Source organism: Sapajus apella, unplaced genomic scaffold (genome assembly GCF_009761245.1).
Source record: "Sapajus apella isolate SASKATOON/1434 unplaced genomic scaffold, GSC_monkey_1.0 scaffold96, whole genome shotgun sequence".
Taxonomy (NCBI): domain Eukaryota; kingdom Metazoa; phylum Chordata; class Mammalia; order Primates; family Cebidae; genus Sapajus; species Sapajus apella.
In genome coordinates this window covers 273,362-298,026 of record NW_022437036.1, presented here as the reverse complement: position 1 = coordinate 298,026, position 24,665 = coordinate 273,362, and the positions used below count along the sequence as shown (strand labels likewise).

General features: G+C 51.7%; 2 protein-coding genes across 3 annotated transcripts in view; one reads left to right on the top strand and one right to left on the bottom strand.

The window, feature by feature from the left end:
• SAMD10 (sterile alpha motif domain containing 10) overlaps window positions 1-2,921 on the bottom strand; it is a 5,803-nt gene extending 2,882 nt beyond the window's left edge. The window contains exons 1-3 of one of the 2 annotated variants that reach the window (XM_032256969.1): window positions 2,659-2,921; window positions 399-580; window positions 146-317 (exon numbers count right to left, since the gene is read on the bottom strand). In XM_032256969.1, the coding sequence (XP_032112860.1) occupies window positions 146-317; window positions 399-580; window positions 2,659-2,749 (445 nt within the window). In that variant the 5' untranslated portion in view covers window positions 2,750-2,921. Of the gene's footprint in view, window positions 1-145; window positions 318-398; window positions 581-1,562; window positions 2,578-2,658 lie in introns of those variants that run through there. The other variant, XM_032256968.1, reaches the window with a different exon arrangement.
• A 1,361-nt stretch (window positions 2,922-4,282) lies between these two features.
• The window catches only part of LOC116535688 (pre-mRNA-processing factor 6), a 23,137-nt gene continuing 2,754 nt past the window's right edge, over window positions 4,283-24,665 (top strand). The window contains exons 1-9 of the mRNA XM_032256965.1: window positions 4,283-4,528; window positions 5,913-6,081; window positions 7,301-7,419; window positions 12,040-12,118; window positions 13,840-14,016; window positions 14,252-14,407; window positions 15,527-15,621; window positions 16,082-16,238; window positions 17,046-17,208. Of these exons, the coding sequence (XP_032112856.1) occupies window positions 4,458-4,528; window positions 5,913-6,081; window positions 7,301-7,419; window positions 12,040-12,118; window positions 13,840-14,016; window positions 14,252-14,407; window positions 15,527-15,621; window positions 16,082-16,238; window positions 17,046-17,208 (1,186 nt within the window). The 5' untranslated portion in view covers window positions 4,283-4,457. The remainder of the gene's footprint in view (window positions 4,529-5,912; window positions 6,082-7,300; window positions 7,420-12,039; window positions 12,119-13,839; window positions 14,017-14,251; window positions 14,408-15,526; window positions 15,622-16,081; window positions 16,239-17,045; window positions 17,209-24,665) is intronic.

Here is a 24,665-nt window from a genome sequence, read left to right as displayed (position 1 = left end):
CTGCAAAGATGAAGACCAGAGGGGAAGATGACTCAGAGGAAGATCTAGACAGACAAAAGCCATAGTAAGAGAAAGGCCGGGGGTGTGGGGAGTAGGCGCTAGGAGGCATCCAGCCCCTCCCACAGCACCCTCAGCCCCGCTGTACCGGTGATGGCATGCTGTGTGAAGGCCTCCACGTAGACGAGGTAGTTGTGGGGACAGTGCTTCTTGAGCCACTTGCACACGTCCTGCTGGCTCCACAGGACCACGGGCCGGGTCAGGCCGCCCAGCGAGGGGCTCGTGTGGTACAGCCCATAGTGGTCAGAGTACAGCCGGCCCTGCAAGGGAGGGGCGTGGCAGGCAAAGTGAGGGTGGTGGAGAGGGAGGGCGGAACGGAGGCGGGTGGACTGGGTGCGTACCTGGGGGGTCTCTGTGCCCGGCTGCTGCAGGAGCTTGATTGGCCTGCTGCTGGCCGCCCTCTGGCTACGGGAGTCATGCCACGTGAGGCTGGTGCCAGGTGTCCGAGGCAAGTGGCAGGGGATGCTCTCAGCTGACACCGTGTGCTCCAGGAGGGTCCGGCAGAAGTTGAAGTGGGCAGTGGCTGTGTGTGGGGGTGCCTGGTCAAGGCAGTAAAGGGCAGGGGCAGAGGCTTCCTCTGCTTGAGAGCCAGCTCCCTGCCCCATCTCCCCTACACCAGTTCGGAAATCACTTCCCCCGTGAGGGGTTCCCAAGCCTCCGAAGGCAGAAGGAAGTGTGCAGGCCGTTTTCAGGACCTTCCCCAGCACAAAAGGTGAAGAACTGGAAACACCTTTCCTCTTGCACGTCTATAACCCTCACCCTGGGGAAGCAGGATGGATGCTGCTTAGACCGGAGGATATGCCACTAGGGAAGGGAACCTAAGACATACGGCCGGGCAAGACGGGCCATCCCGGAACAGCCCTGACAGCACCCTTGCCTTGGGCTGGCGCACAAGCCTTGCACACATCACACCAGACCAGAAGCGCACACACGACCTGCTTTGAGGAAAGGCAGGTCCCAAATCTGGGGATATCGTCTGTGGTGGGGAATCCTGGCTGAGGGTGCTGCCTGCCCATTGCCTTTGAAGGCACCCAGTTCACACAGCCCTATTTGGTGTTGGGGCCCAACTCACTATGGCTCATTGACTGCCTGAACTCTTGGCCAACTCACAAGCAGGGTTCCCTCCCCAAACACTCGCTGGGCTCTCCAGCTGTGCCACAGCCCACAGGGCCTGCCAAAAACCCAGCCCAGTTCTCAGCCGTTCCCCAGCACCTCCAGGTTGGCCCACACAGGTGCCATAAGCTGCCTGGGCTCCCTGTGGCTTATGCCCATACCCCCACCAGGACCCAGCAGGCTGACTCATCATCTAGAGTAGTGGCAGGCCCAGGACAACACAGGCTGTGTGAGTGGTGGGCACGCACTGGCTATGGGTGGGTGAGCATAGGTATGTGGGATACAGCTATTGCTCGGAGACCCATGGGGGTGCCCTGTGCTCCCTCTTCCTGCAGTAAGTACATTAAGGTGTCTCATCTGAGCTTTGTCTTATCTCTGGGGGCACTGCTGACCTGAGTCTGGGGGAGGCAGACATTTCGATCCAGGTCTTGTTTCATGGGGCACCCCACAACATTGTGAATGAATGAATGAATGAATGAATGAAGGCTCTGTATGGTGTCTGCAGGTGAACAGAGCCTGTGGGGAGGCAGAAGGTGGGCACAGGCCTGCCCCTGTCTTTACAGCACCCAGGCCCTCAGCAGGGCAGGTGAGGTTCCCACGCTGGGGTCCTCCTCTCATGTACCCTACCCGCCCCACACTCAGCCACCGACTCCACACCCAGGACAGGGCTTGGGGATGTGTTTAGGAGGTCTGAATATCAGGGGAAACCCACATCCTACTCTCCGGTCCTCCCACCCCGTAAGGCTTCTGAGACAACATCTTCCACCCCAATTCTTACAACTTTCAGGAACCGGACCCCGGGTGACCCCAAATTTGAGGTCTAGGGTCAGCAGAGGGTGTGGCCAGTGGGCCACCGCACCCGAGGTAGCCTCTAGTGCTGTGGGAAGACTGATTCTAAGCCCGCGCCTTCCAGCGGACAGGCGCCGTGGTCTCCGGGCTTTGCAGGGCCTGGAGCGGTCGCGCTGGTGCAGGAGCGCGCAGCAGCAGCGGGAACCCGTCCGACTCCTCCGCCTGCGCTGCACCTGCCCCGGGCAAGCCGGCTCCGCCCATTTCCTGCCCGCATTCCGGGAGTCCAGTCTGTCCCGCGGCGGCCCGTGGGTCCCTCCCGCCCTAACGCCAAGATTCCAGAAGGAGATGGGGCGAGGACACCCGGGCCGGCTGTGACCTCGGTCCCCTCTCGGCCCCACGGTGAAGGCTCGGAGGGTTTTCTCCGCGCGAAGGAAGAGGTGACCGAACGCAGTGCCGCCGAGGACACAGGCGCCCCGGCTTGTCACCCGCTCGCCCCCAGCCAAGGGCGCGCTGACCGGGCCTGAGGCCGGCTGCCCCCCAAAACAGGACAAAGGCCACGGGGACCCCGCTGGGCCGAGACGTCCTCCGAACACCCACGGCCGCCGCCGCTCCAAGCCCGCCAGGTCCCGCCCCCCGTGCCTCTGGGTCCCTGAGACCCCCGCCCGCGACATCCCCGCGCCCGGGTCCAGCCCCGCTCACCGTCCACATCCCGGCGCTCCCCGAAGTCCGCGCGCACGGCCCCGGCGCGGCCTCGCGGGGGGCTCAGCTTGGACCTCAGCTCGGTGAACATGGGGCCCGGGAGCCCGGCCCGCGCACACGCCCCTCGCCGAGTGCAGGGCGGCCGGTGTGGCCGGCGGGGAACGCGCGCCGCCGCCCCGCCCCGCCCCGCCCCAGCCGGCCCCGCTCCCGAGCCGGTCCCCGCGGTCCGCGAGTCTGCGCGGCGAGGCACCTGCTGCCGAGCCCTGTGTGCCGGGCGCGCTCCGGGAGCTCCGAGGTGTGTCGGCGGCGCGCGGGCCTGCGTGCGCCAAGGCTGTCCGCCAGGGCGAGGGGCGTCCGTGCGGCCCCGGGCGCGGCTCCGCCCAGGAGAGGCCCCGTGCACCTGCTGGGGGTCCTCTGAGGTGCTGCCCCTCAGTGCGTAGGGATGGGCTGACGGGCATCGTGCGGGGCCTTCTACCCACAGAGCCAGGAGAAGGGGCAGATCAGCCCCTCCCACACACTGCCCTCGGCCTCCTGCCTCTTCGCTCCCCCTCGAACGGGCACCCGCTTCCCCGGAGAAACCAGCTTGACTCTTGCTTACCGCCCACCCCACTGTGAACATTAGGGTGACTCTCCCGTCCCTCTGCAGCCCCAGAACCTGGCTTAGTGCCCGGGGGGGCGGTGCAGTGCTCTGTAGCTGAAAGGGGCTTGGCTGGAGATGGGGCAGAGGGGAACTCCAAGGCGGCTGCAGCAGGCCGGAGCGATGTGTTTGCTCCAGGACTCCAGTGAGAAGCGCTGGGCCGGGCTGGGCTGTGGTTGGCTTGCTCTGCCCAGGAGCCTAGGTGCTCTCCCTGGGTGTACGCAGGGGCTCTGGAGGATGTCTTACAGCAGAAGGAGCAGAAATGCGTGCACCCCAAACACGAGCACACGTGACCTCACTGTGCGCACACCCCACTAATCCACACACGCAGAATTCACACACATGCTTGACAGCCATGTTCATGTACTGACGTGTTCCCGACAGGTCAGCTGCGGTTATTTCGTCGATTAGCTCTCCGGGAGCTGAGAATGTGGCCCTCACCAGAATGTCCAAGGCATGCTGGGGGACGTGGGTGGGGTCTCTAATCCCGCTGGAGGCACAGATGCCTGAATGGGGGCCCCAAAATATGAATGCTAAAAGCATAGGGCAGCAGCGTGCGCACAGGACGCCCACAGGCAGGTGTGCCCACAGGCAGATGTGCCCATAACCAGTGCGCACAAGCGCTACACAACTGCTCGGGGTGCAGCTCCACTCCAATTGGAAGTGATCCGGGCCCGCCGAGGGCGGCGGCGGGACGCTGGGCTGGCTCAGAGGGAGGGGACCATGGGCCCTACTGGCAGACAGGTCTCCTTGGGAATGCATCAGAGCACTGGGGAGGCAGCGACGCCCCAGGCTCAGCTTTTGGGGCCGCCCCAGGAGCCCATTCGGGTCCCAGCGCACGCTCGGCCTCGCTCCTCCCGCCCCGCCACGAGGAGGCGCTCCCGCGCACGCGCCTGCCGTGTCCCCGCCCCCGCGCCTGCCGTGTCCCCGCCCCCTGGCCGCGGCCGGAAGTCGTCAAGGAGCGCGTCGGGGCTTCCGCCCGGGGAGTCGAAAGTGGGCGGGCTTTGTGCGCACCGAGCGCTCTGCTTCCGGCGCGCGAGTGACGCGCCAACCGCGACCTCCTCGTACGCAGCGCCTCGGACGTCGGGGCTTGGAGTGTCTGCGTCTTTCCCTCCTCCGCGGCTTCATTCCTTTCCTTCCTAGCTAGGTCGTCGTCGCCGCCATGAACAAGAAGAAGAAGCCGTTCCTGGGGATGCCCGCGCCGCTCGGCTACGTGCCCGGGCTGGGCCGGGGGTGAGGCCTGGGCGAGGCCTGGGGCGGCGCGCGGGGGACCCGGCCGGCGGGGCGCGGGGCGCGGGTTTCGGGGCGGGGGTCTTTGGCCGCGCAGTCTGAGCGACCTCGAGGGAGGCAGCCGCGGGCTTTGGGTCCGGACAGACGTGTGCATGCAGCCCGCCCGCCGCGTGGGTGCGACGCGCCGCCTGTCCGCCGGGTGTGAGACGAGCGCTGCTGCATGCAGCCGGCAGTGATGTGCAGCGGGAACGCGGCCGCCTTCCCAGGTCCGGCTGGCACACCCCCCGCCCCGCCTCGAGCGTGCCTGGGTCCTCCTTGACTGCAACACAGATGGCCACCGTACGTTGTCGGATAAATGGGCAGTCGTTGCTGTCCTGTTTGGCCATTCATTTGATGAGGAAGACGACTGGGCTTTTCTTGGTGGTGGTATTATACTAGAATCTGTGGGGCACACGCCAGACTCCGATGTGGACTGCGCCTTCAAAGGACCCGAAGGTCGTGGAGGATTTGGTGTTAGCATAAGTCAGTACGTAAGGAGGATCAGATTTAGAACCCAGTGCTTAATGGAGTGTGGCGTTGGGGCCCAGTTTAGTAGGAGAGCTGGACTTAGGGCTGCAGAGACGAGGTAGCGATAGAAGAGAAACTGACATTCTGTGTGTGTGGAGTGTTAGAAAAAAGTGAGGCCAGGGGAAGCCCAGGAACGGGGGAGTCCAGTGTGAATGGGATGTGCAGCCAGTGGAACGGAGCTTAAGAGGTTGGAGTGGCCTTGAGCGCCAGGCTAAAGCTCCTGGAGACGTCAGAAAGACCATGACCCTTCAGAAGTTTTCAGTCAGAGCTGTGTTTTGGGAAGAATCATCTGGCAGAGGATGGGTTGAAGTAGAGGAAGGCTAGAGGCAGGGAGGGCTAACTCGGTTTCCAGCTGTGGTGGGAGTCATAGTCCGGGGAGGAGAGATTTTTAAGGTGGATTCATTAGTACTTGGTGGCAGGCAGGATGGAGAGAGTGGGAGAGGGAGGCAAGTACTGTGTCACGGACCCTTGGCATCTGGATCAGCACGCCGAAACACCCCTGAGCAGCTGTAAGGTGGGCCCAGAAGAGGAACTCAGTTTGGGCCAAGTTGGGTTTAAGGGCCTGATTGGATGTGGCGGGGGGAGATGATTAAAGCCTTCTGGTGGAGGGATTGCCTTGGTAACGTCATCAGGGTAGGTTAAACCTTCAGGTAAGTAGAGAAGATCAGTGGTATTTGAGACTGCAGTTCATTGTCACCAGGGTCTTTGGAGGTTCCCAGAGGTGTTAAAAATAGAGGTGATATTAAGTGATGAGCAGGGGTGGAGAAGAGCCCGGGAACAGGTGCACTCAGATACTGGGTGTCTTGGGGGTCTCCTGCAGTGCCACTGGCTTCACCACCCGCTCAGACATTGGGCCCGCCCGTGATGCAAATGATCCTGTGGATGATCGTCATGCTCCCCCAGGCAAGAGAACCGTTGGGGACCAGATGAAGAAAAACCAGGCTGCTGATGATGATGATGAGGACCTAAATGATACCAATTACGACGAGGTGAGATGTGTCCGGCTTCTGTGTCTCCTCCAGCTAGTCTCTGGGAGCAGCTGACCAGCTCCCTAACCAGTGTGTGTTGGTGCCTGTAATGAGTGGCTTGGAGTGGCTCATGCATTTAAAATTTCAGCTATTCATGAGACATCTTCAGCAGAGAGTGAGAGGGAGCAGAAAGAATATGGAGAAATGTGCACTTTTCATCTCTTCAGAGAGATGTTCTTGCAGATGTCAGGACCACTGCCTTGGTATTTTGTATTGGTCAGTCTTCTATGATAAAAACTTACAGTGGAGTTCATGACGATATTTGCTTTTTGTAGCGTTAGTGGTTGCCCTCTAAAAAGACATCTAAAGGACAACCTCAGCTGACTGAACTGTCTTCTAACAGATCACATTTTTCCTCTGAGGAAAATTTTAAAAAATAATTTTAGTTTTGAAATAATTTAAATTTGCAGGAACTTGCAAAAGTAGTGCCCAAAAAAAGTAAAAGAAAAAAAAATGTTGGCCAGGCGTGGTGGCTCACATCTGCACTTTGGGATGTAATCCCAGCACTTTGGGAAGCCGAGGTGGGCGGATTACAGGGTCAGGAGATCGTGACTATCCTGGCCAACGTGGTGAAACCCTGTTTCTACTAAAAACACAAAACTTAGTTTGGCATGATGGCACATGCCTGTAAGCCCAGCTACTTCGGAGGCTGAGCCAGGAGAATCACTCGAAGAAGGAAATCAGAGGTTGTGGTGAGCAGAGATCACGCCACTGCACTCCATCCTGGCCACAGAGTGAGACTCCCTCTGGAAAAAAAAAAAAAATAGGTTTCTGCATATCTTTCACCAAGCTTCTTCCCATCTTACATGACCTTAGCACAGTTATTGAAACCAAGGGGATCATGCTGACACAGTACTATTAGCTAATTTCTCTGTTGTACTTGAATTTCGCGTTTTTCCGTGAAAGTCTGTTTTCTGGCTTAGGGCTCAGTCCAGGATCTCTTACTGCATTTTGTCCTGTCTCCTTGGTCCCTTCCAGTTGGAGTGGCTCCTCTGTCTTTCATGCCCTTGATACCTGAAGAGTAGTTACCAGTTACATTGTAGATTGTCCTTTGATTTGGCTTTGTTGGCTGAAGAAATAATTTAGCAAGTATTTCATAAGTAGAGCTCTTCCCATTTCTGCTGGTGGGGAGGTATTGGAGGAAAAGCTCACCTCTCTACACATGTTGTTTGGTTCTCAGTTTAATGGCTATGCCGGGAGCCTCTTCTCAAGTGGGCCCTATGAAAAAGATGATGAGGAAGCAGATGCTATTTATGCAGCCCTGGATAAAAGGATGGATGAAAGAAGAAAAGAAAGAAGGTAAAAGAAATTGTTGGCTTTCACAATATTTATCCAACTTTTAAAAAAAAGTTGGCTGGATGTGGTGGCTCACACCTGTAATCCCAGCACTTTGGGAGTCTGAGGTGGGTGGATCACCTGAGGTCTGGAGTTGGAGACCAGCCTGGCCAACATGGCGAAACCCTGTTCTAATAAAAATACAAAAATTAGCTGGACGTGGTGATGCACGCCTATAATCCCAGCTACTCCGTAGGATGAGGTGGGAGAGTTGCTTGAATCCGGGAGGTGGAGGTTGCAGTGAGCCAGGATTGTGCGACTGCACTCCAGCCTGGGTGACAGAGAGACACTCCATCTCAAAAAAAAAAAAAAAAAAAAAAAAAAAACTTTTGAGGCTCACGTGTAACCGTAGCATTTGGGAGGCCGAGGTAGGATGATAGCTTGAGTCCAGGGGTTTGAGACCAGTGAGTGTAAGCAACATTAGTGAGACCTCATCTCTACAAATAATTTAAAAATGAGCCAGATGGTGTGTGCCTACAGACCCAGCTGCTTGGGTGGCTGAGGTGAAAGGACCATTTAAGCCCAGGAGGTAAAGGCTGCAGTGAGCCGTGATCGTGCCACTGCATTCCAGCCTGGTTGACATAGTGAGACCCTGTCTCCAAAAAGAAAGAAAGTTTCATTTTGAATTGTTTTATACTTGGAGAAAAGTAGCAAGAGTACATGTGTCTCTGCTCAGCTTTTAGGCCACATAAGGGTCTTGTGCTGTGGAGCAGTGCTCAGATAGGCACTGGGGTGCTGCAGAACGGCCTCAGGGCCTGGGGGGCTGGAGTGGAGAGCTTTAGAATTTTGGGGATTACTTTTACTTACATCCGCGTTACCATCTTTGTAAAGGGCATACCGACTGTTGATTAATCTATTATGTGTTGAGTAATTTGTGAATGAATTAAAGATGTCAACTGACGGATACAAGCTGACAAGATTGAACCATGAAGAAATCCCAAACCTGAACAGACGGGTAATAAGTAATGAGATCAAAGCCGTAATACAAAGCGTCCTAGCAGAGAAAAATCCCAGGATCTAATCGCTTCATTGCTGAATTTTACCTGATATTTAAAGAAGAACTAATATCAATTCTATTCAAACTAGTCCGAAAAATAGAGGTGCGAATGCTTCCAAATTTATTCCATAAAACCAGTATTACCCTGATACCAAAACCGGACAAAGACACGTTGAAAAAAGAAAATGTTGGGTCAGTATTCCTGATAAACATCAATTCAGAAATCCTCAACAAAATACCAGCAAACCGTATTTGACAACACATTAGAAATATTGTTCATTGGCCGGGCACAGTGCTGTAATCCCAGCACTTTGGGAGGCCGAAGCGGGCGGATCATGGATCATCTGAGGTCAGGAGTTCGAGACCAGCCTGACCAACATAACGAGACCCTGTCTCTATCTATATAAGTACAAAAATTAGCCAGGCATGGTGGTGCTCACCTGTAATCCCAGCTACTCGGGAGGCTGAGGCAGGAGAATTGCTTGAATTTAGGAGGTGGAGGTTGCAGTGAGCTGAGATCACAACATTGCACTCCAGCCTGGACAACAAGAGCAAGACTCCATCTCAAAAAAAAGATCGTTCGTCATGACCTAGTGGCATTTTGCAAGAGTGGTTCAACATATGCAAATTAATCAGTGTTATACATCATATCAACAGAATAAAGGATGTAAACTATATGATTATTTTACGCGATTCTGAATATGCATTTGATAAAATTCAACATTCCTTCATGATAAAAACTCTCAAAAAACTGGGTGTAGAAGGAACATATCCCAGACTGAGCATGGTGGCTCACACCTGTTAATCCCAGCACTTTGGGAGGCTGAGGCGGGAGGACTGCTTGATCCCAGAAATTTGAGATCAGCCTAGGCAAGAGGGTAGTACCCTGTCTTTACAAAAAGAAATACAAAAATTAGCCAGGCTTTGTGGCACGCACCTATAGTTCTAACTACTCAGGAGGCTGAGGTAGGAGGATCGCTTGAGCCCAGGAGGCAGAAGTTGCAGTGAGCTGAGATCGTACCACCACCTTTCAACCTGGGCATCAAAGAGAGACCCTGTCTCAAAAAAAAAGGGAACATACCTCAACACAATAAAAGCCACATATAACCGGATGCCATGGCTCACACGCCTGTAGTCCCAGGACTTTGGGAAGCCCAGGCAGGCAGATCACATGAGGTCAGGAGTTCGATACCACCCTGTCTCTACTAAAAATCCAAAAATTAGCTGGATGTGGCAATGCAGGTCTATAATTTCAGCTACTCCGGGGACAGAGGTTGCAGTGAGCCAAGATCACACCACTACATGCCAGCCTGGGCAACAGAGTGAGACTGTGTCACCAAAAAAAAAAAGCCACATATGATAAGCCCACAGCTAGTATCATTCTGAATGGGGAAAAACTGAAAGCCATTTCTCTAAGATCTGGAACACACAAGGATGTCCACTTTCACCACTGTTATTCAACATGGTAGTGAAAGTCCTGTCTAGCGCAGTTGGATGAGAGATAAATAAAGAGCATCCAGATTGGAAAAGAAGAAGTTAAATTATTCTTGTTTGCAGATGATATGATCTTATATTTGGAAAACCCTAAAGACTCCACCAGAAGACTCTTGGAGCTGAAAAATTCATTAAAGTTGCAGGCTATGTCATCAGGCACAGTGGCTCATGCTTGTAATCCCAGCACTTTGGGAGGCTGAGGCAGGCAGATCACCTGAGGTCAGGAGTTCGAGACCAGCCTGGCCAACATGGTGAAACCCCATCTCTACTAAAAAAAATACAAAAAATTAGACAGGTGTGGTGGCACATGCCTATAATCCCAGTTACTTGGGAGGCTGGGCAGGAGAATCGCTTGAACCTGGGAGGTGGAGGTTGCAGTAAGTCAAGATTGCTCCATTGCACTCCAGCTTGGGCAACAAGAGCAAAAACTCAGTCTCAAAAAAAAAAAGCTGTGTATTTGGCTGGGCATGGTGGCTCACGCCTGTAATCCCAGCACTTTGGGAGGCTGAGGCAAGCAGATCACGAGGTCAGGAGATCAAGACCGTCCTGGCCAACATGAGGAAATCCTGTCTGTACTAAAAATACAAAAATTAGCTGGGTGTGGTGGTGCATACGTGTAGTCCCAGCAACTTAGGAGGCTAAGGCACGAGAATCGCTTGAACCCAGGAGGCGAAGGTTACAGTGAGCCGAGATCACGCCACCGCATTCCAGCCTGGGGACAGAGTAAGACTCTGTCTCAAAAAAAAAAAGTAGTATACTTATTAAAACTTTATTCTGAAAACTGTCATAATACAAACAAGTAGGAAGAACAGCGCTGTGAATACCACATGGTCACATGTAGTCTCAGCACTGAAGTGCAGTTACGTGGATGAAGCAGGCTCTTCTGGTGCATAGAACTGTAGATCCGAGCTGAGTTGGTTGTTAGTGGTTAACTACTTACTTGGAAGAGAAGGAAGTGAGGATGGATGAGTTCCGTAGAGGGTTTGGTGGTAACTAGGATAGTTACTGCTTTTCCTTTTAGGTGTTTTTTTTGAGACAGGATCTCACTGTGTCACGCAGGCTGGATTGACTCACTGCAACCCTGCCTCCTGGATTCAAATTATTTTCTTCCCTCAGCCTCCCAAGTAGCCGGGGATTACAGCCACCTGCCACCATGCCCAGCTAATTTTTATTTTTTTGAGACACAGTTTCACTCTTGTCACCCAGGCTGGAGTGCAATGGCATGATCTCAGCTCAGCTCACTGCAACCTCTGCCTCCCAGGTTCAAGTGATTCTCCTACCTCAGCCTCCTGAGTAGCTGGGATTACAGGCAAGCACCACCATGGCTGGGTAATTTTTATATTTTTAGTAGAGATGGGGTTTTACCACACTGGCCAGGCTTGAACTCCTGACTTCAGGTGATCTGCCTGCTTTGGCCTCCCAGAGCACTGGGATTACAGGTATAAGCCACTGTGCCTAGCAGTGCCCAACTAATTTTTGTATTTTTAGTAGAGATGAGGTTTCGTCATGTTGGCCAGGCTGGTCTTGAACTACTGACCTGAAGTGATCTGCCCTGATGTGCTGGGATTACAAGTGTGAACCACCACACCTGGCCTTCTTAGGTGTTTATAGGATGGTCCTACCTTTGGGATTTTGTTAATTTTCAAGCAGTAAATATACTCACATTCATATATTTAGATCAAAGTAAGATCTTTTTTGTTTTTATTTTAGTGAATTTCTGCATGTTTTCATTTGGTGGGTAATTGCGTTATTAGATTTAACGAATGTATTCATATTTATTTATTTGTTTAGAGGCAGAATCTTGCTCTGTCGCCCAGGCTGGAGTGCAGTGGTGCGATCTTGGCTCACTGCAACCGTTGCCCCCTGGGTTCAAATGATTCTTGTACCTCAGCCTCCCAAGTAGCTGTGATTACAGGTGTGTGCTACCATGCCCAGCAAAGAATGTATCCGCAATTGCCTTGAAATATATTTGATTTAGCTGCTAAGAGTATGGAATTGTTCTATTTGGTGATTTAATTGAGATGTATAATAAAGCAGCTTCAGACATCTTCAGACATGCAGTGTTTCTGATGTGCGCACATTTTATTTACTAGGGAGCAAAGAGAGAAAGAAGAAATAGAGAAATATCGTATGGAGCGCCCCAAAATCCAGCAGCAATTCTCAGATCTCAAAGTAAGCAGATGAAATGGTGTGCAGTTTCTACTGCACTTCACCTAAGCAGCAGGACTCAGGCTCCTTTTGTGTGGAATTGATGAGAGTTTACTGACTCGCTGTTTTTTTAAATTCGGAGGGTAATTGCTTAGAAGAAGAAAGTCTTTGCTTCAGTATGTTTGAACATGTATATGTGTATTAAAACCCTTTCCGTCCTTTACTATAAAAGGTAGGGCAAATGAACTTACTTTCTTTGTAATTTTGACTCCACTTATACCTAAGATTTTCTTTCTTTCTTTTTTTTCTTGAGACAGGCTCTGGCTCTGTTGCCCAGGCTGGAGTGCGATGGCACAGTCTTGATTCACTGCAACTTTCACCTCCCAGGTTCAAGCAATTCTCGTGCTTCAGCCTTCCCTAGTAGCTGGGATTACAGGTGCCCGCCACCACACCCGGCTAAGTTTTGTATTTTTAGTAGAGATGGGGTTTCGCCATGTTGGCCAGGCTGGTCTCAAACTCCTGACCTCTAATGGTCTGCCCACCTTGGCCTCCCAAAATGCTGGGGTTACAGGCATGAGCCACCACATCCAGCGCTGTTTATATATAAGATTTTCTAAACTGTGATTTGAGAGAATAATTTACATTTTAGTGAAGTTGAATAGGTCCAATAAATCGATTTTTCTTTCTTTTTGAGATAGAGTCTCACTCTGTGGCCTGGAGCTGGAGTCTCGGCTCACTGCAACCTCCACCTCCCAGGTTCAAGTGATTCTCCTGCCTCAGCTTCCCAAGTAGCTGGGATTCCAGGCACCTGCGACCACACCCGGCTAATTTTTTGTATTTTTAGTAGAGATGGGGTTTTACCATGTTGGCCAGGCTGCTCTTGAACTCCTGATCTTGTGATCTGCCTGCCTCGGCCTCCCAAAGTGCTGGGATTACAGTTATGAGCCACCATGCCTGGCCTAAATTGATTTTTCTAAGTGAAATAGAAAACCATTTTGGGGCCTGGGTGCAGTGTCTCACACCTGTAATCTTAGCACTTTGGGAGGCTGAGGTAGGAGGATCACTTGAGCCCAGGAGTTTTGAGACCAGCCTTGGCAACACAGGGAGAACCTGACTTTACAAAAAGTAAAAAATTAGCCAGGAATGGTGGCCCACACTTGTGGTCCCAGCAACTTGTGGGCTGGGAAGCTGAGGCGAGGTGATCCCTTGAGCCTAGGAGGTTGAGGCTGCAGTGATTCTGTGATTGTGCCATTGAACTCTAGCCTGTGCAACAGATGAATCCCATCTCAAAACAAAACTTAAAAACAATTTCTGCATCAGCATCAAAATCCATTCTTTTTTTTTTTTTTTAAACTGAATTTCGCTCTTGTTGCCCAGGCTGGAGCATAACGGTGCGATTGTGGCTCACTGAAACCTCCACCTCCTGGGTTCAAGCGATTCTCCTGCCTCAGCCTCCCAAGTAGCTGGGATTACAGGCATGCGCTACCATGCTTGGCTAATTTTGTATTTTTAGTAGAGATGGGGTTTATCCATGTTGGTCAGGCTGGACTCGAACTTCCAACCTCAGGTGATCTGTCCATCTCAGCCTCCCAAAATGCTGGGATTACAGGTGTGAGCCACTGCGTCCCACCCAAAATCCTTTCTAAAGCATGGTGGTATGGGGGAAGTGAGGGAGAACATAGTCCTACCTGGGCACATGAAATTCTGCCGGGGAATTAATGTTTTTTGGGGCTGGATATTTCCAGAGGAAATTGGCGGAAGTCACAGAAGAAGAGTGGCTGAGCATCCCTGAGGTTGGCGATGCCAGAAACAAACGTCAGCGGAACCCACGCTACGAGAAACTGACCCCTGTTCCCGACAGTTTCTTTGCCAAACATTTACAGACCGGAGAGAGCCATACCTCAGTGGATCCCCGACAAACTGTGAGCACCCAAAAAAAGGGGCACATGTGGCTCATTTAGTCTTGCTGGATCAGTGGCAGGATGGCGGGCAGTGTTGGATTCAGTGCTTCTGCAGGTCATGGCTGTGCTTTGGCCGAGTCTGTCTGCACAGCTGTACATGTATCAGGCCACCGGGGAAGTATTTCAGAGAATAAAGTTCTTTGGCATGAAATGCAAACCATCATCTTATTCTTCCCTCTACTCTCTTCCCTTCTAGCAATTTGGAGGTCTTAACACACCCTATCCAGGTGGACTAAACACACCATACCCAGGTGGAATGACACCAGGATTGATGACACCTGGCACAGGTGAGCTGGACATGAGGAAGATTGGCCAAGCGAGGAATACTCTGATGGACATGAGGCTGAGCCAGGTGAGTTTGTCTGCAGCATTTTCCTGTAGACAGGTTTAACATTTTTTTTGTTCTTCCTCTTCTTTCTTCTTCTTTTCTTCTCTCTGCTTTTAGTGGCTTGATTTTGCCAGAATAATTCTGCAGTTCTTTTTAATTTTTTAAATTCTGAGACAGAGTCTTGCTCTGTCACCCAGAGGCTGGAGTGCAGTGGCCCAATCTTGGCCCATGAAGCCTCCACCTCCTGGGTGGAGAATCAAGTGATTCTCCTAACTCAGCCTCCTGAGTAGCTGGGATTATAGGTATACACTACCACACCTGGCTAATTTTTTGTATTTTCAGTAGAGATGGGGTTTCATCATTTTGTCCAGGCTGGCCTTGAACTCCTGACCTTGTGATCCAGTCTCCTGCCTCAGTCTCCCAACATGCTTGGATTACAGGTGTGATCCACCGTGCCTGGCTATGCCTGCCCTTTTTTAAAAAATATATAAAATAATTTTTTTTTTTTGAGACAGTCTCTGTCTGTAGCCCAGGCTGGAGTGCAGTGGTGCAGTCACGGCTCACTGCAGCCTCCACCTTCCGGGTCCCAGTTCAAGCAATTCTCCTGCCTCAGCCTCCTGAGTAGCTGGGATTGTAGGCACACACCACCACGCCTGGCTAATTTTTGTATTTTTAGTAGAGACAGGGTTTCACCATGTTGGCCAGGCTGGTCTGGAACTCCTGACCTCATGATCTACCTGCCTCGGCCTCCCAAAGTGCTGAGATTACAGGTGTGAACCACCACACCCGGCCAAAAATTTTGCTTTTTTATAGAGATAGAGTCTTGAGAGGCTGAGGCAGGAGGATTCCTTGAGCCCAAGAGCTGGAGGGTGCAGTGAGCTGTTGTCACCGCTGCACTCCTGCTTGGGTGACCAAGATCCTGTCTCAAAGAAATAAATAAAAATACAGTTCTTTTTTCCATACAGAAGAAATTTGTTATTATCACAAGGTGTTGTCTGAAATTTATTTTTTTATTAAAGTTGTTTTCTTTCTTCTACTACTCACTGCCAGTCAGGATTATGGGAGGGGCTCCAGGGACCCTCTGGGAACTTTGTTTTGTGTCTGGTCATGTCCAGCTGACTCTCAGCCTGGCCTGTTTCACAGGTGTCCGACTCCGTGAGTGGACAGACCGTCGTTGACCCCAAAGGCTACCTGACAGATTTAAATTCCATGATCCCTACACATGGAGGGGACATCAAGTGAGTACTTTGCGGAATTGCTGGGCTGGGATGGAGGTGCTAGTGGCCTAGGGTGTTTTGGATTTTATGTGGAAAATCTGCCGTCAGAATGTGACATGGTTGTTCTAAGAAATACACAGTGGAGTAGTTTGGTTTTTTCATTTGAAAATGTCTGTATCCATTCATCGCGTACGCTAAATGTTTTACATGTGATAGTGCAAATCTGTGCCTGTGCTGAGCGGGAAAGCAGCCAGCTCTAGATCCGCACGTCCCATCTAGACCTTCAGGTCTCAGCATTTGTCTGTGGCGAGGCTGAATGGGCTTGGAATAGTGTACACTGAGTTTTGAGTTGGTTTGTGTAACTCAGGACATCAGGATTGAGAGTTCTCACGTTGTGACTGTGAAGTGCGTGCTTTCATTCTGGGTCTCGGGTGCACCCTGGCAGCATGGCCTGATGCTGTGTGCACTCTCACTCTTGTAGTGATATCAAGAAGGCACGACTGCTCCTCAAGTCTGTTCGGGAGACAAACCCTCATCACCCGCCAGCCTGGATTGCGTCAGCCCGCCTGGAGGAAGTCACTGGGAAGCTACAAGTAGCTCGGAACCTTATAATGAAGGGGACAGAGATGTGCCCCAAGGTGAGGCGTGCTGTGAGGCGTTTCCTGGGAGGCTACATAATGGTAGGACCCCTACGGAAGTAAACTCATTAGAGCAAATCTTTTTGTCTTTTGGTATTGAAACTACAGAGAGTGGAACAGGCAGGGGAGGATGTGAAACATGACCACGTGTTTTTCCTGCTTGTTTACACATGGAGTGAAGGCTGATCCACCTCGGTTTAATGACAGGCTAAGCTTCCTTATAAAGAGCTCAGTTGATCAGCTCTTCACCCACCTAGGTGCCAGGTGCTGTGGCTCACGCCTATAATCTCAGCTCTTTGGGAGGCCAAGGGGGGTGAATCATCTGAGGCCAGGAGCTCAAGACCAGCCTGGCCAACATGGCGAAACCCTGTCTCTACTAAAAATACAAAAATTAGCTGGGCATGGTGACAGGCGCCTGTAATCCCAGCTACTCGGGAGATGGAGGTTGCAGTGAGCCGAGATTGTGCCATTGCATTCCAGCCTGGGGGATAGAGTGAGATTCCGTCTCAAAAAACAACAAAAAAGAACTACCCAAGCAGATGCACAGTCTCTGCTTTGTCCGTGGAGTTACTCTGCATGGCATCGTATTCTTTTCACAAAGTGGTGTTTCGTGTTCTTTACTCAGACATACGGTAGCATGTTCCTAAGTGTTGTCATAGGGGTGAGTCCTGGTACAGGTGTGTTTGAGGCTGAGCTGATTGGCTTTTGTAAGATCTGGGGCCCGAGGATCTGCTCTAGAGGTGCCTGCTGCCTGCTGTGGCCTCCAGCCTGCACTGAGCCTTACTGTTCCTATCTCTTGCCTCACAGAGTGAAGATGTCTGGTTAGAAGCAGCCAGGTTGCAGCCTGGGGACACAGCCAAGGCCGTGGTGGCCCAGGCTGTCCGTCACCTCCCACAGTCTGTCAGGATTTACATCAGAGCAGCAGAGCTGGAAACAGATATTCGTGCAAAGAAGCGGGTTCTTCGTAAAGGTGAGCCTCCCTTAGAGGTGCCTTCCACAAGCAGGTGTTCCTGGGGGCTCTGGTCCCTCCCTCGTGGGTGCCCTTCCACCAGCAGGGGCTCCTGGGGGCCCTGGTCTCTGAAGGAGGGCTGCTTTCTCCATCCCTGGGGCCCCTCCTCTCAGCAGCTTTTGTGCTCCTGGCTCAGGCTTTTGGTGAGAGTGGATAAGGAGCCAGGGACATTTTTCAGGCGTTTCCTCAGGTTGGATTGTCTCTGCTCTTGGACCCTCCATGGGGGAGGGATACTGTGGTGGGCCAGTTCCCATCCTGGCGGGAGGCTTGGGTTGAGCCCTCACTCCTGCCTTTTTCCGGTGTGCGATCTTGGATGTGCTGGGCGGTCACTCTGTGGTCCAGGGTTCCCTCATCTATGGGGTGAGAACAGTAGTATCTCAAAGCCTGTGTCCTGGGGCTCTGAGGGCCCCTGAGATGGTCTACGTGAAGAGCATGCTGAGCCAGCACCTGGCACCTGGCAGACCCTTTGTGGGTGTTATTCATTCTCTCTCCTGAGGGGCACCAGAGCCACACGTTGATTGAACTCCTGCCCGCTGCTGACAAGGCAGGGCCTCCCAGCTCCTGCGAGGCAATGTATGCCATCAGCTCAGGTCAGATAATGACGGGTGGTGTGCCTCCAGGGAAACTGATTCCACCCAGGGATTTCTGCCAGGATGCGCTTTTGTGGTGGTTTGTTTATTTTTCTTACTGTGGATTCATTAAAGGAGCACTGTTTCTCTTGTCACCAGAACTGTGTAGTAGACGTTGCTCTTGAACTGGGTTCAGAGCAAGTGCTAGTCGGGGCTGTTCTGAAGCACATCTGTGCAGTGGCTTCTACCTGAATTGTTGTTTGTTTGTTTGTTTGTTTGTATTTGAAACAGTCTTGCTTTGTCGCCCATCTGGAGTGCAGTGGCATGATCTTGGCTCACGGCGACCTCTGCCTCCAGGGTTCAAGCGATTCTCCTGCCTCAGTCTCCCGAGTAGCTGGGATTACAGGCGTGCACTACCACGCCCAGCTAATTTTTGTATTTTTAGTAGATACAGGGTTTCCTCATGTTGGCTAGGCTGGTCTCAAACTCCTGACCACAGGTGATCCTCCCACCTCGGCCTCCCAACGTGCTGGGATTACAAGCATGAGCCACTGTGCCTGGGCTGTGTGTGTGTGTGTGTGTGTGTGTGTGTGTGTGTGTGAGATGGAGTCTCACTTTGTCACCCAGGCAGGAGTGCAATGGCACAATTTTGGCTCATTGCAACTTCTACCTCCCGGGTTCAAGTGATCCTTTTGCCTCAACCTTATGAGTAGCTGGGACTACAGGTGCATGCCACCATGCCTGGCTAATTTTTGTATTTTTAGTAGAGATGGGGGTTTCACCATGTTGGCCAGGCTGGTCTCGAACTCCTGACCTCAAGTGATCTGCCCACATCAGCCTCCCAAAATGCTGGGATTATCAGCATGAGCCACTGCACCCAGCATGAATTTTTTTTTTTTTTTTTTTTTGAGATAGCGCCTTGCTTTTTCACCCAGGCTGGAATGCAGTGGCTCAGTCTTGGCTTACTGCAACCTCCACTTCCCAGGCTCAGGCGATCCTGCTGGCTTAGCCTCCCGAGTAGCTGGGACTGTAGGTGCCACCACTGCGCCCAGCTGTTTCTAATTTTTGGTAGAGATGGGATTTTGCTATGTTGTTCATGCTGGTCTCAAACTCCTAGCCTCAAGTGATCCTCCTGCTTTGATTTCCCAGAGGGCTGGGATTACAGACATGAGTCATTGCATCCAGTCTGTTCATCCTGAATTTATAGCCTTGGAAAAATAAGGTGTATTTTGTGGAATCAAGGGTAGTTTTCAGTGAGAGCTTTCCAGCTCTCGTTTTTTCAAATGTGTGTTAAGTGAAATATCATATAGTGATGGGTCACATTGAGGCTTCTGTGCCATTAGTCAGGGCTGTGCAGGTGAGGGGCTCTTTGCTAGAAAGCCCCTTATCAAATACAGTTCATTCAGTTACGTCCACATTTGTTGGAGGCAGGTGAAGTCGGCTTGCCAGTGGCCCGAGTTCCCCCCACCTTGTGCTCTGATCTGTGAACATGCTTTCTTCTGTCGGGGCTAGTGCAGCCTAGCTGCTCAGTGAGTGCACAGGGACAGCCTCTTATAACGGGGCCAGGAACAGAAAGCGAGCACCTGTCTTGGTTTTTAGAAATCATTTTATCTTTTTTCAGCTAGGAAGAAATCGTTCTTTGATGAAAAGCACATTAAAGTCTGGGTAATTAGTATTGTTTATTTAGGAAAGCTCTATTGAATTCTTCCTGCCACAGTTTGATGAATGATCATGAATGTCTTTGTGGCCACTCCCTACTCGCCACCAGATTGTCTGGGTTCATTTCCAGTTGACTTTGGATTTGGAGGGGAGTATGCTGTTGGAGGTGGGTGCTGTCAGAGAGTGTTGAGGGACTGTTTCCATGGCCATCCTCAGGGAGCGGCCTCCTGGCTCTGCTCTCTCGGGCAGAAAAGCTATGCTAAGGTGGAATGAACGCTGGATCTCCAGGACGGCCTTTGCCACTGCCCCTAGTACTGGTCCTGGCCTGCCCCTTCCCAAGAGTGTTTCTAAAAACAGCGCTCTTTTTCTGAGGTGAAGCCCAGCACTGCTTCATTTGTTGTTAGTGAACACTTAAAAGTGGCTTGGAAGGTCAGGTTTTTGAAATTAAGATGACAACTCCCTCCACTGGTGACTTAGGACACCTGCCAGCCAGGCAGCCAGGCAGGGCACGTGGGTCGTTGTTAGGCTGAACTGACACCTTAGTCCTTTGTTGGGAGAACAGACGTTTCGGGTGCTGGTCTTGAGAGCTGAGGAAGCTGAGTAACCTTGGCCATGGTGCTTGACCTCTGAGCTTCCATGTCTTCGTCTGTAAAAAGGAAGAGGGCTTTCAGGATTGGGGAGGGTGCAGCATGTGAGCTTACTGGCTGGGGTGGGCTGGCAGCTCCCCTACAATAACAGCTCACAGGACGTGTGAAGTGCCGTGCGACTCCGCTAGTTAATGCGGATGTGTGAAAGTGGAGTTAACTTTACACTAAAGCCATAGACCCTGGCCTGTGAAGCGTGGCATTCTTCAGCGGCCATCACTGTCCCTCTGGGGCACAGGAACGGCACAGTCAGGTTGCAGGTCTTTCCTGCAGTTACTTGTTCCCCAGAGAGCATGTTGGCCTCGGCACGGTCACATCTTCACAGCTTTATCTAGCATTCAGAATATGCTTTTTCTGTTCTAGGCCAACTTGAGGGATGTGTGGTTCCTTTGCACACATTGGCTGGCTGTGGTGCTGCCTCCGCTTCTGCTCATAAAGTGACGCTCCTTGGAGGCCATCGTAACATGGCGTGCCAAGTGCTTTCTGAAAGCTCCGGGGACAAGTGGCGTTGCTGGCTTTAGTGCCATGCCTGCGGGCTGCCGATGACATGCACTGGAGATGATGTCAGCTGTCTCCAGAAACTTGAAGACACAGAATCCTGGGGGTCATAAGTTAGTGACTCCAAAAATTTAGTCCCACATGAATATTCTGTTCTTTAGAGACACGAAGTTCATCTCCACCAATGTACAGAGGAATAAGAAGTAGTTCATATTTAGACAAATGGAGCTTCCCCCTCCCACGCAGGAGAGGTGAGAGCACACGGGAAAACCAGCTACTGGTTCTGTGTCTCCTTTCTGTCCCTCGTCTCCTGGTTGGAGGTTAGGAGGGAGCAGCTGTGCTGTTCGTGTGTCCACCCTGTCCCTTGTCGCTTTGTTGGAGGTTAGGGCTTTCTTTTTTTTTTTTTGAGACGGAGTTTCGCTCTTGTTACCCAGGCTGGAGTGCAATGGCGCGATCTTGGCTCACCGCAACCTCTGCCTCCTGGGTTCAAGCAATTCTCCTGCCTCAGCCTCCTGAGTAGCTGGGATTACAGGCACACGCCACCATGCCCAGCTAATTTTTTGTATTTTTAGTAGAGACAGGGTTTCACCATGTTGACCGGGATAGTCTCGATCTCTTGACCTCGTGATCCACCCGCCTTGGCCTCCCAAAGTGCTGGGATGAGAGGCGTGAGCCACCGCGCCTGGCCAGGTCTTTCTTTACTTACTGCTGTGCCCTCTGCTATCACCTACTCGGGCAAGGTTCTTGACCTGGATGAGTAACCCAAATCTTTATTTTTAAGACACAGTCTCATCCTGTTGCCCAGTCTGGAGAGCAGTGGTGCAGTCAGCTCACTGCAGCCACAGCCTTCTGGGCTCTAGTGATTCTCCTGCTTCCGGCTCTTGAGTATCTAGCACCACAGGCGCGTACCACCATGCCCAGATAATTTTTATTTTGAGACAGGATCTACCTCTCTTGTCTAGGCTGGAATGCAGTGGCATGATCGTAGGTCACTGCAGCCACAACCTCCCAGACTCATACTGTCCTCCTGTCTCAGCCTCCTGAATGGCCGGGTTTCCAGGGACATATCATCATGCCTGGCTAATTTTTAGTTTTTTGTAGAGATGAGGTCTCCCTCTGTTGCGCAGGCTAGTTTTGAACTCCTGGGCTCAAGTGATCCTCCCACCTCAGTCTCCCAAAATGCTGGGATTGTAGATGTGGGCCACCGTGCCCAGCGAGGACCCGAATCTTTATCCCCAAAGGGTCTGACTTGCTGGTGGTTCTGCTTTTTTGGCAGCTGTAGTTACCATTAACTTTTACTCATAGAAGCAGAAATACTGAACTGTACTCAGGACCAGGCTCTAGATAGCCTCCCCCAGCGGGTGGTAGCAATTCAGTCTCGCTTTGGGGGTCAGGATTAGCCTCTGCCCCCAGGGCTGGTACACAGGGAGGCCAGAGGGAGCTGTGGTCTGCACCCTGGTTGGCACATACTCCCTTTGGACTAGTTCTCTTGACAGTAGGGTCCAAAGAGGCAGAGATGGGACTTGTGGCAGCAGAGCCATTCAGACATCATTGCCTGTTCCTAGACCCGTGTGTTCTGGCTGCGAGGTCCAGCCGGGATTGGTGTCTATTCATAGCATTTGTGACGTCCTACTGGGCTGCTAGGCCATAGCTCTGAGTGGTGGGCGCGTGGTAAGACCATGTTCTGCCTGCATCAGTGAATTCACGTAGCTTCGTCTTTTGGCCGTCTTTCAGTTGGTCAAGCGGACTACCAGGTAATAAGGCCAGGGCTGTCAGTGCCAGTGTGCTGTGTGGCACCAAGCGGGCTTTTGCCTCCTCAGTCCCTTCATCCTAAGGAGCTCCCCAGAGGCTGTAAGTGTGGGCTGAGGGAGGAAGGCGGTTGAGCAGCCACCAGTGTGGGAGGCGTCTGCCCTGACTCAGGCAGCTTACCTGTGCTGCACCTGCCTGCCTTCCGCCCCATCTTCTGGGTGCCATTCCCACTCTATGAGGCCACTGCTGCATCTGTGCAGCCTTGTGGCTTGGTCTGTCAGTAACATCCTGAGTGGGCAGCAGGTTGCTCAGTCATTTTATGTCCCTTAGCTGAGTGTTCATTCCCCTCCAGGGCCTCACAGCCAGCCAGGGGCTGTTTCTCAGCAGTAGAGCAGGTATCTGCAGGAGAGCTTAGCTAGCTCACGTGCCCCTCCCCTCCCCTCTCCTCTTCCCTCCTCTCTCCTTCCCTTCCCTCCCCTGCCCGTCTCCCTTCCCCTTTTTTCTCTTTCTCTCTCTCTTTTTTTTTTTTTTTTTTTTTGAGACTGAGTCTCCCTCTGTCACCTAGGCTGGAGCTGGAGTTCAGTGGTGCAGTTTTGGCCCACTGCGGCCTCCACCTCCAGGGCTCAAGCAACCCTCCCCCGTTAGCCGGTAGCTGGGACCACAAGCACATGCCGCCATGCCCAGCTAACTTTTATATGTTTTTTGTAGAGACGGGGTTTCGCCATGTTGTCCAGGCTAGTCTCGAACTCCTGGGCTCAAGCAGTCCTCCCACCTCAGCCTCCCAGAATGCTGGGATTACAGATGTGAGCCACTGCAATCAGCCACCTGGCCTAATTTCTTTCTTTTTCTTTTTTTTGAGTCAGAGTCTCTCTCTGTCACCCAGGCTAGAGTGCAGTAGCACAATCTCAGCTCACTCCACCTCCACCTCCTGGGTTCAAGAGATTCTCCTGCCTCAGCCTCCCCAGTAGCTGGGATTACAGGTGCCCACCACCACCATGCCTGGCTAGTTTTTGTATTTTTAGTAGAGATGGGATTTTACCATGCTGGCCAGGCTGGTTTTGGACTCCTGACCTTAGGTGATCTGCCTGCCTTGGCCTCCCAAAGCTCTGGGATTACAGGCATGAGCTTCTGTGCCCTGCCTAATTTCTTTTTTTTTTAAAAAATTTATTTTATTTTTTAAATTAATATGCATGCCATTGCACAGTCTAATTTCTTAACATCATTGAATGTCTACAACGTTGATTTTTTTCCAGCTCTCATGTCCGTACCTGCCACACACATGTGCACACAGAACCACATGCACACACAGTTGGTTTGAATCAGTGTTTAAGCAAAGTCTGAACATTGCCATTTGGTTGATGTCTTTTCTGGGTTCTTTGATGGAATTGGCTTGTTTCTTTTTGAGATTCCTTGTGTCAGGGTTTTGCTCACTGCAGGCATGAGATTGTTTCATGTGGGTCCTCCGTTTCCTGTATTCTCTTATAAATTGGAAGGTAGATTTGGAAACTTGGTAAGAGTAAGCTTTGATTTTTTCCTTTTCCTTTTTATCAAGAAAGTATTAGTGGCGATCCAAGCAGCATCAGGAGCTGCAGAGGCTGTCACTGCTCGGTGGCCACAGTGTCCTTCATGGAGTTCTCCACAGCCTTTCAGCTCCTGCCTTTGGCAGTGGCTGGTGACTGGCGCCTGCCTCTGTGACTTTATTGGGGTGTGCAAGATGGTGACATTACAGTTAGGTCACTCTTTTTGTTTTTATTGCCAGAATTATTCTAAAGAGAAGAACTCTTCTGTATGCATGGTTTGGTTATTCTGAGTTTATTTAGGAAAGACAGATACTTGATTTGCTCTCCTTTCAAATTTTGGAATGATGAGTTGGTTTTCTAGCATCCTCCAAGGGTGACTAATGGTCTGTTTTAGCTTTGCCATGAACTTTGAATGCTGTTGTATTTTGTGGGTTCGAATACACTGCAGATAACATTTTTTTTTGAGACGGAGTCTTGCTCTGTCGCTCAGGTTGAAGTGCAGTGATGCAATCTCAGCTCACTGCAGCCTCCGCCCCCTGGGTTCAGGTGATTCTTCTCCCTCAGCCTCCTGAGTAGCTGGGACTACAGGTGGGTGTCACCACGCCCAGCTAATTTTTTGTATTTTTAGTAGAGATGTGGTTTCACCATGTTAGCCAGGATGGTCTTGATCTTCTGACCTCGTGATCCGCCTGCCTCGGGCTCCCAAAGTGCTGGGATAATAGGCATGAGCCACTGCGCCCGGCCTGCGTTGCAGGTGATATTCTCACTGACCTTCAGAC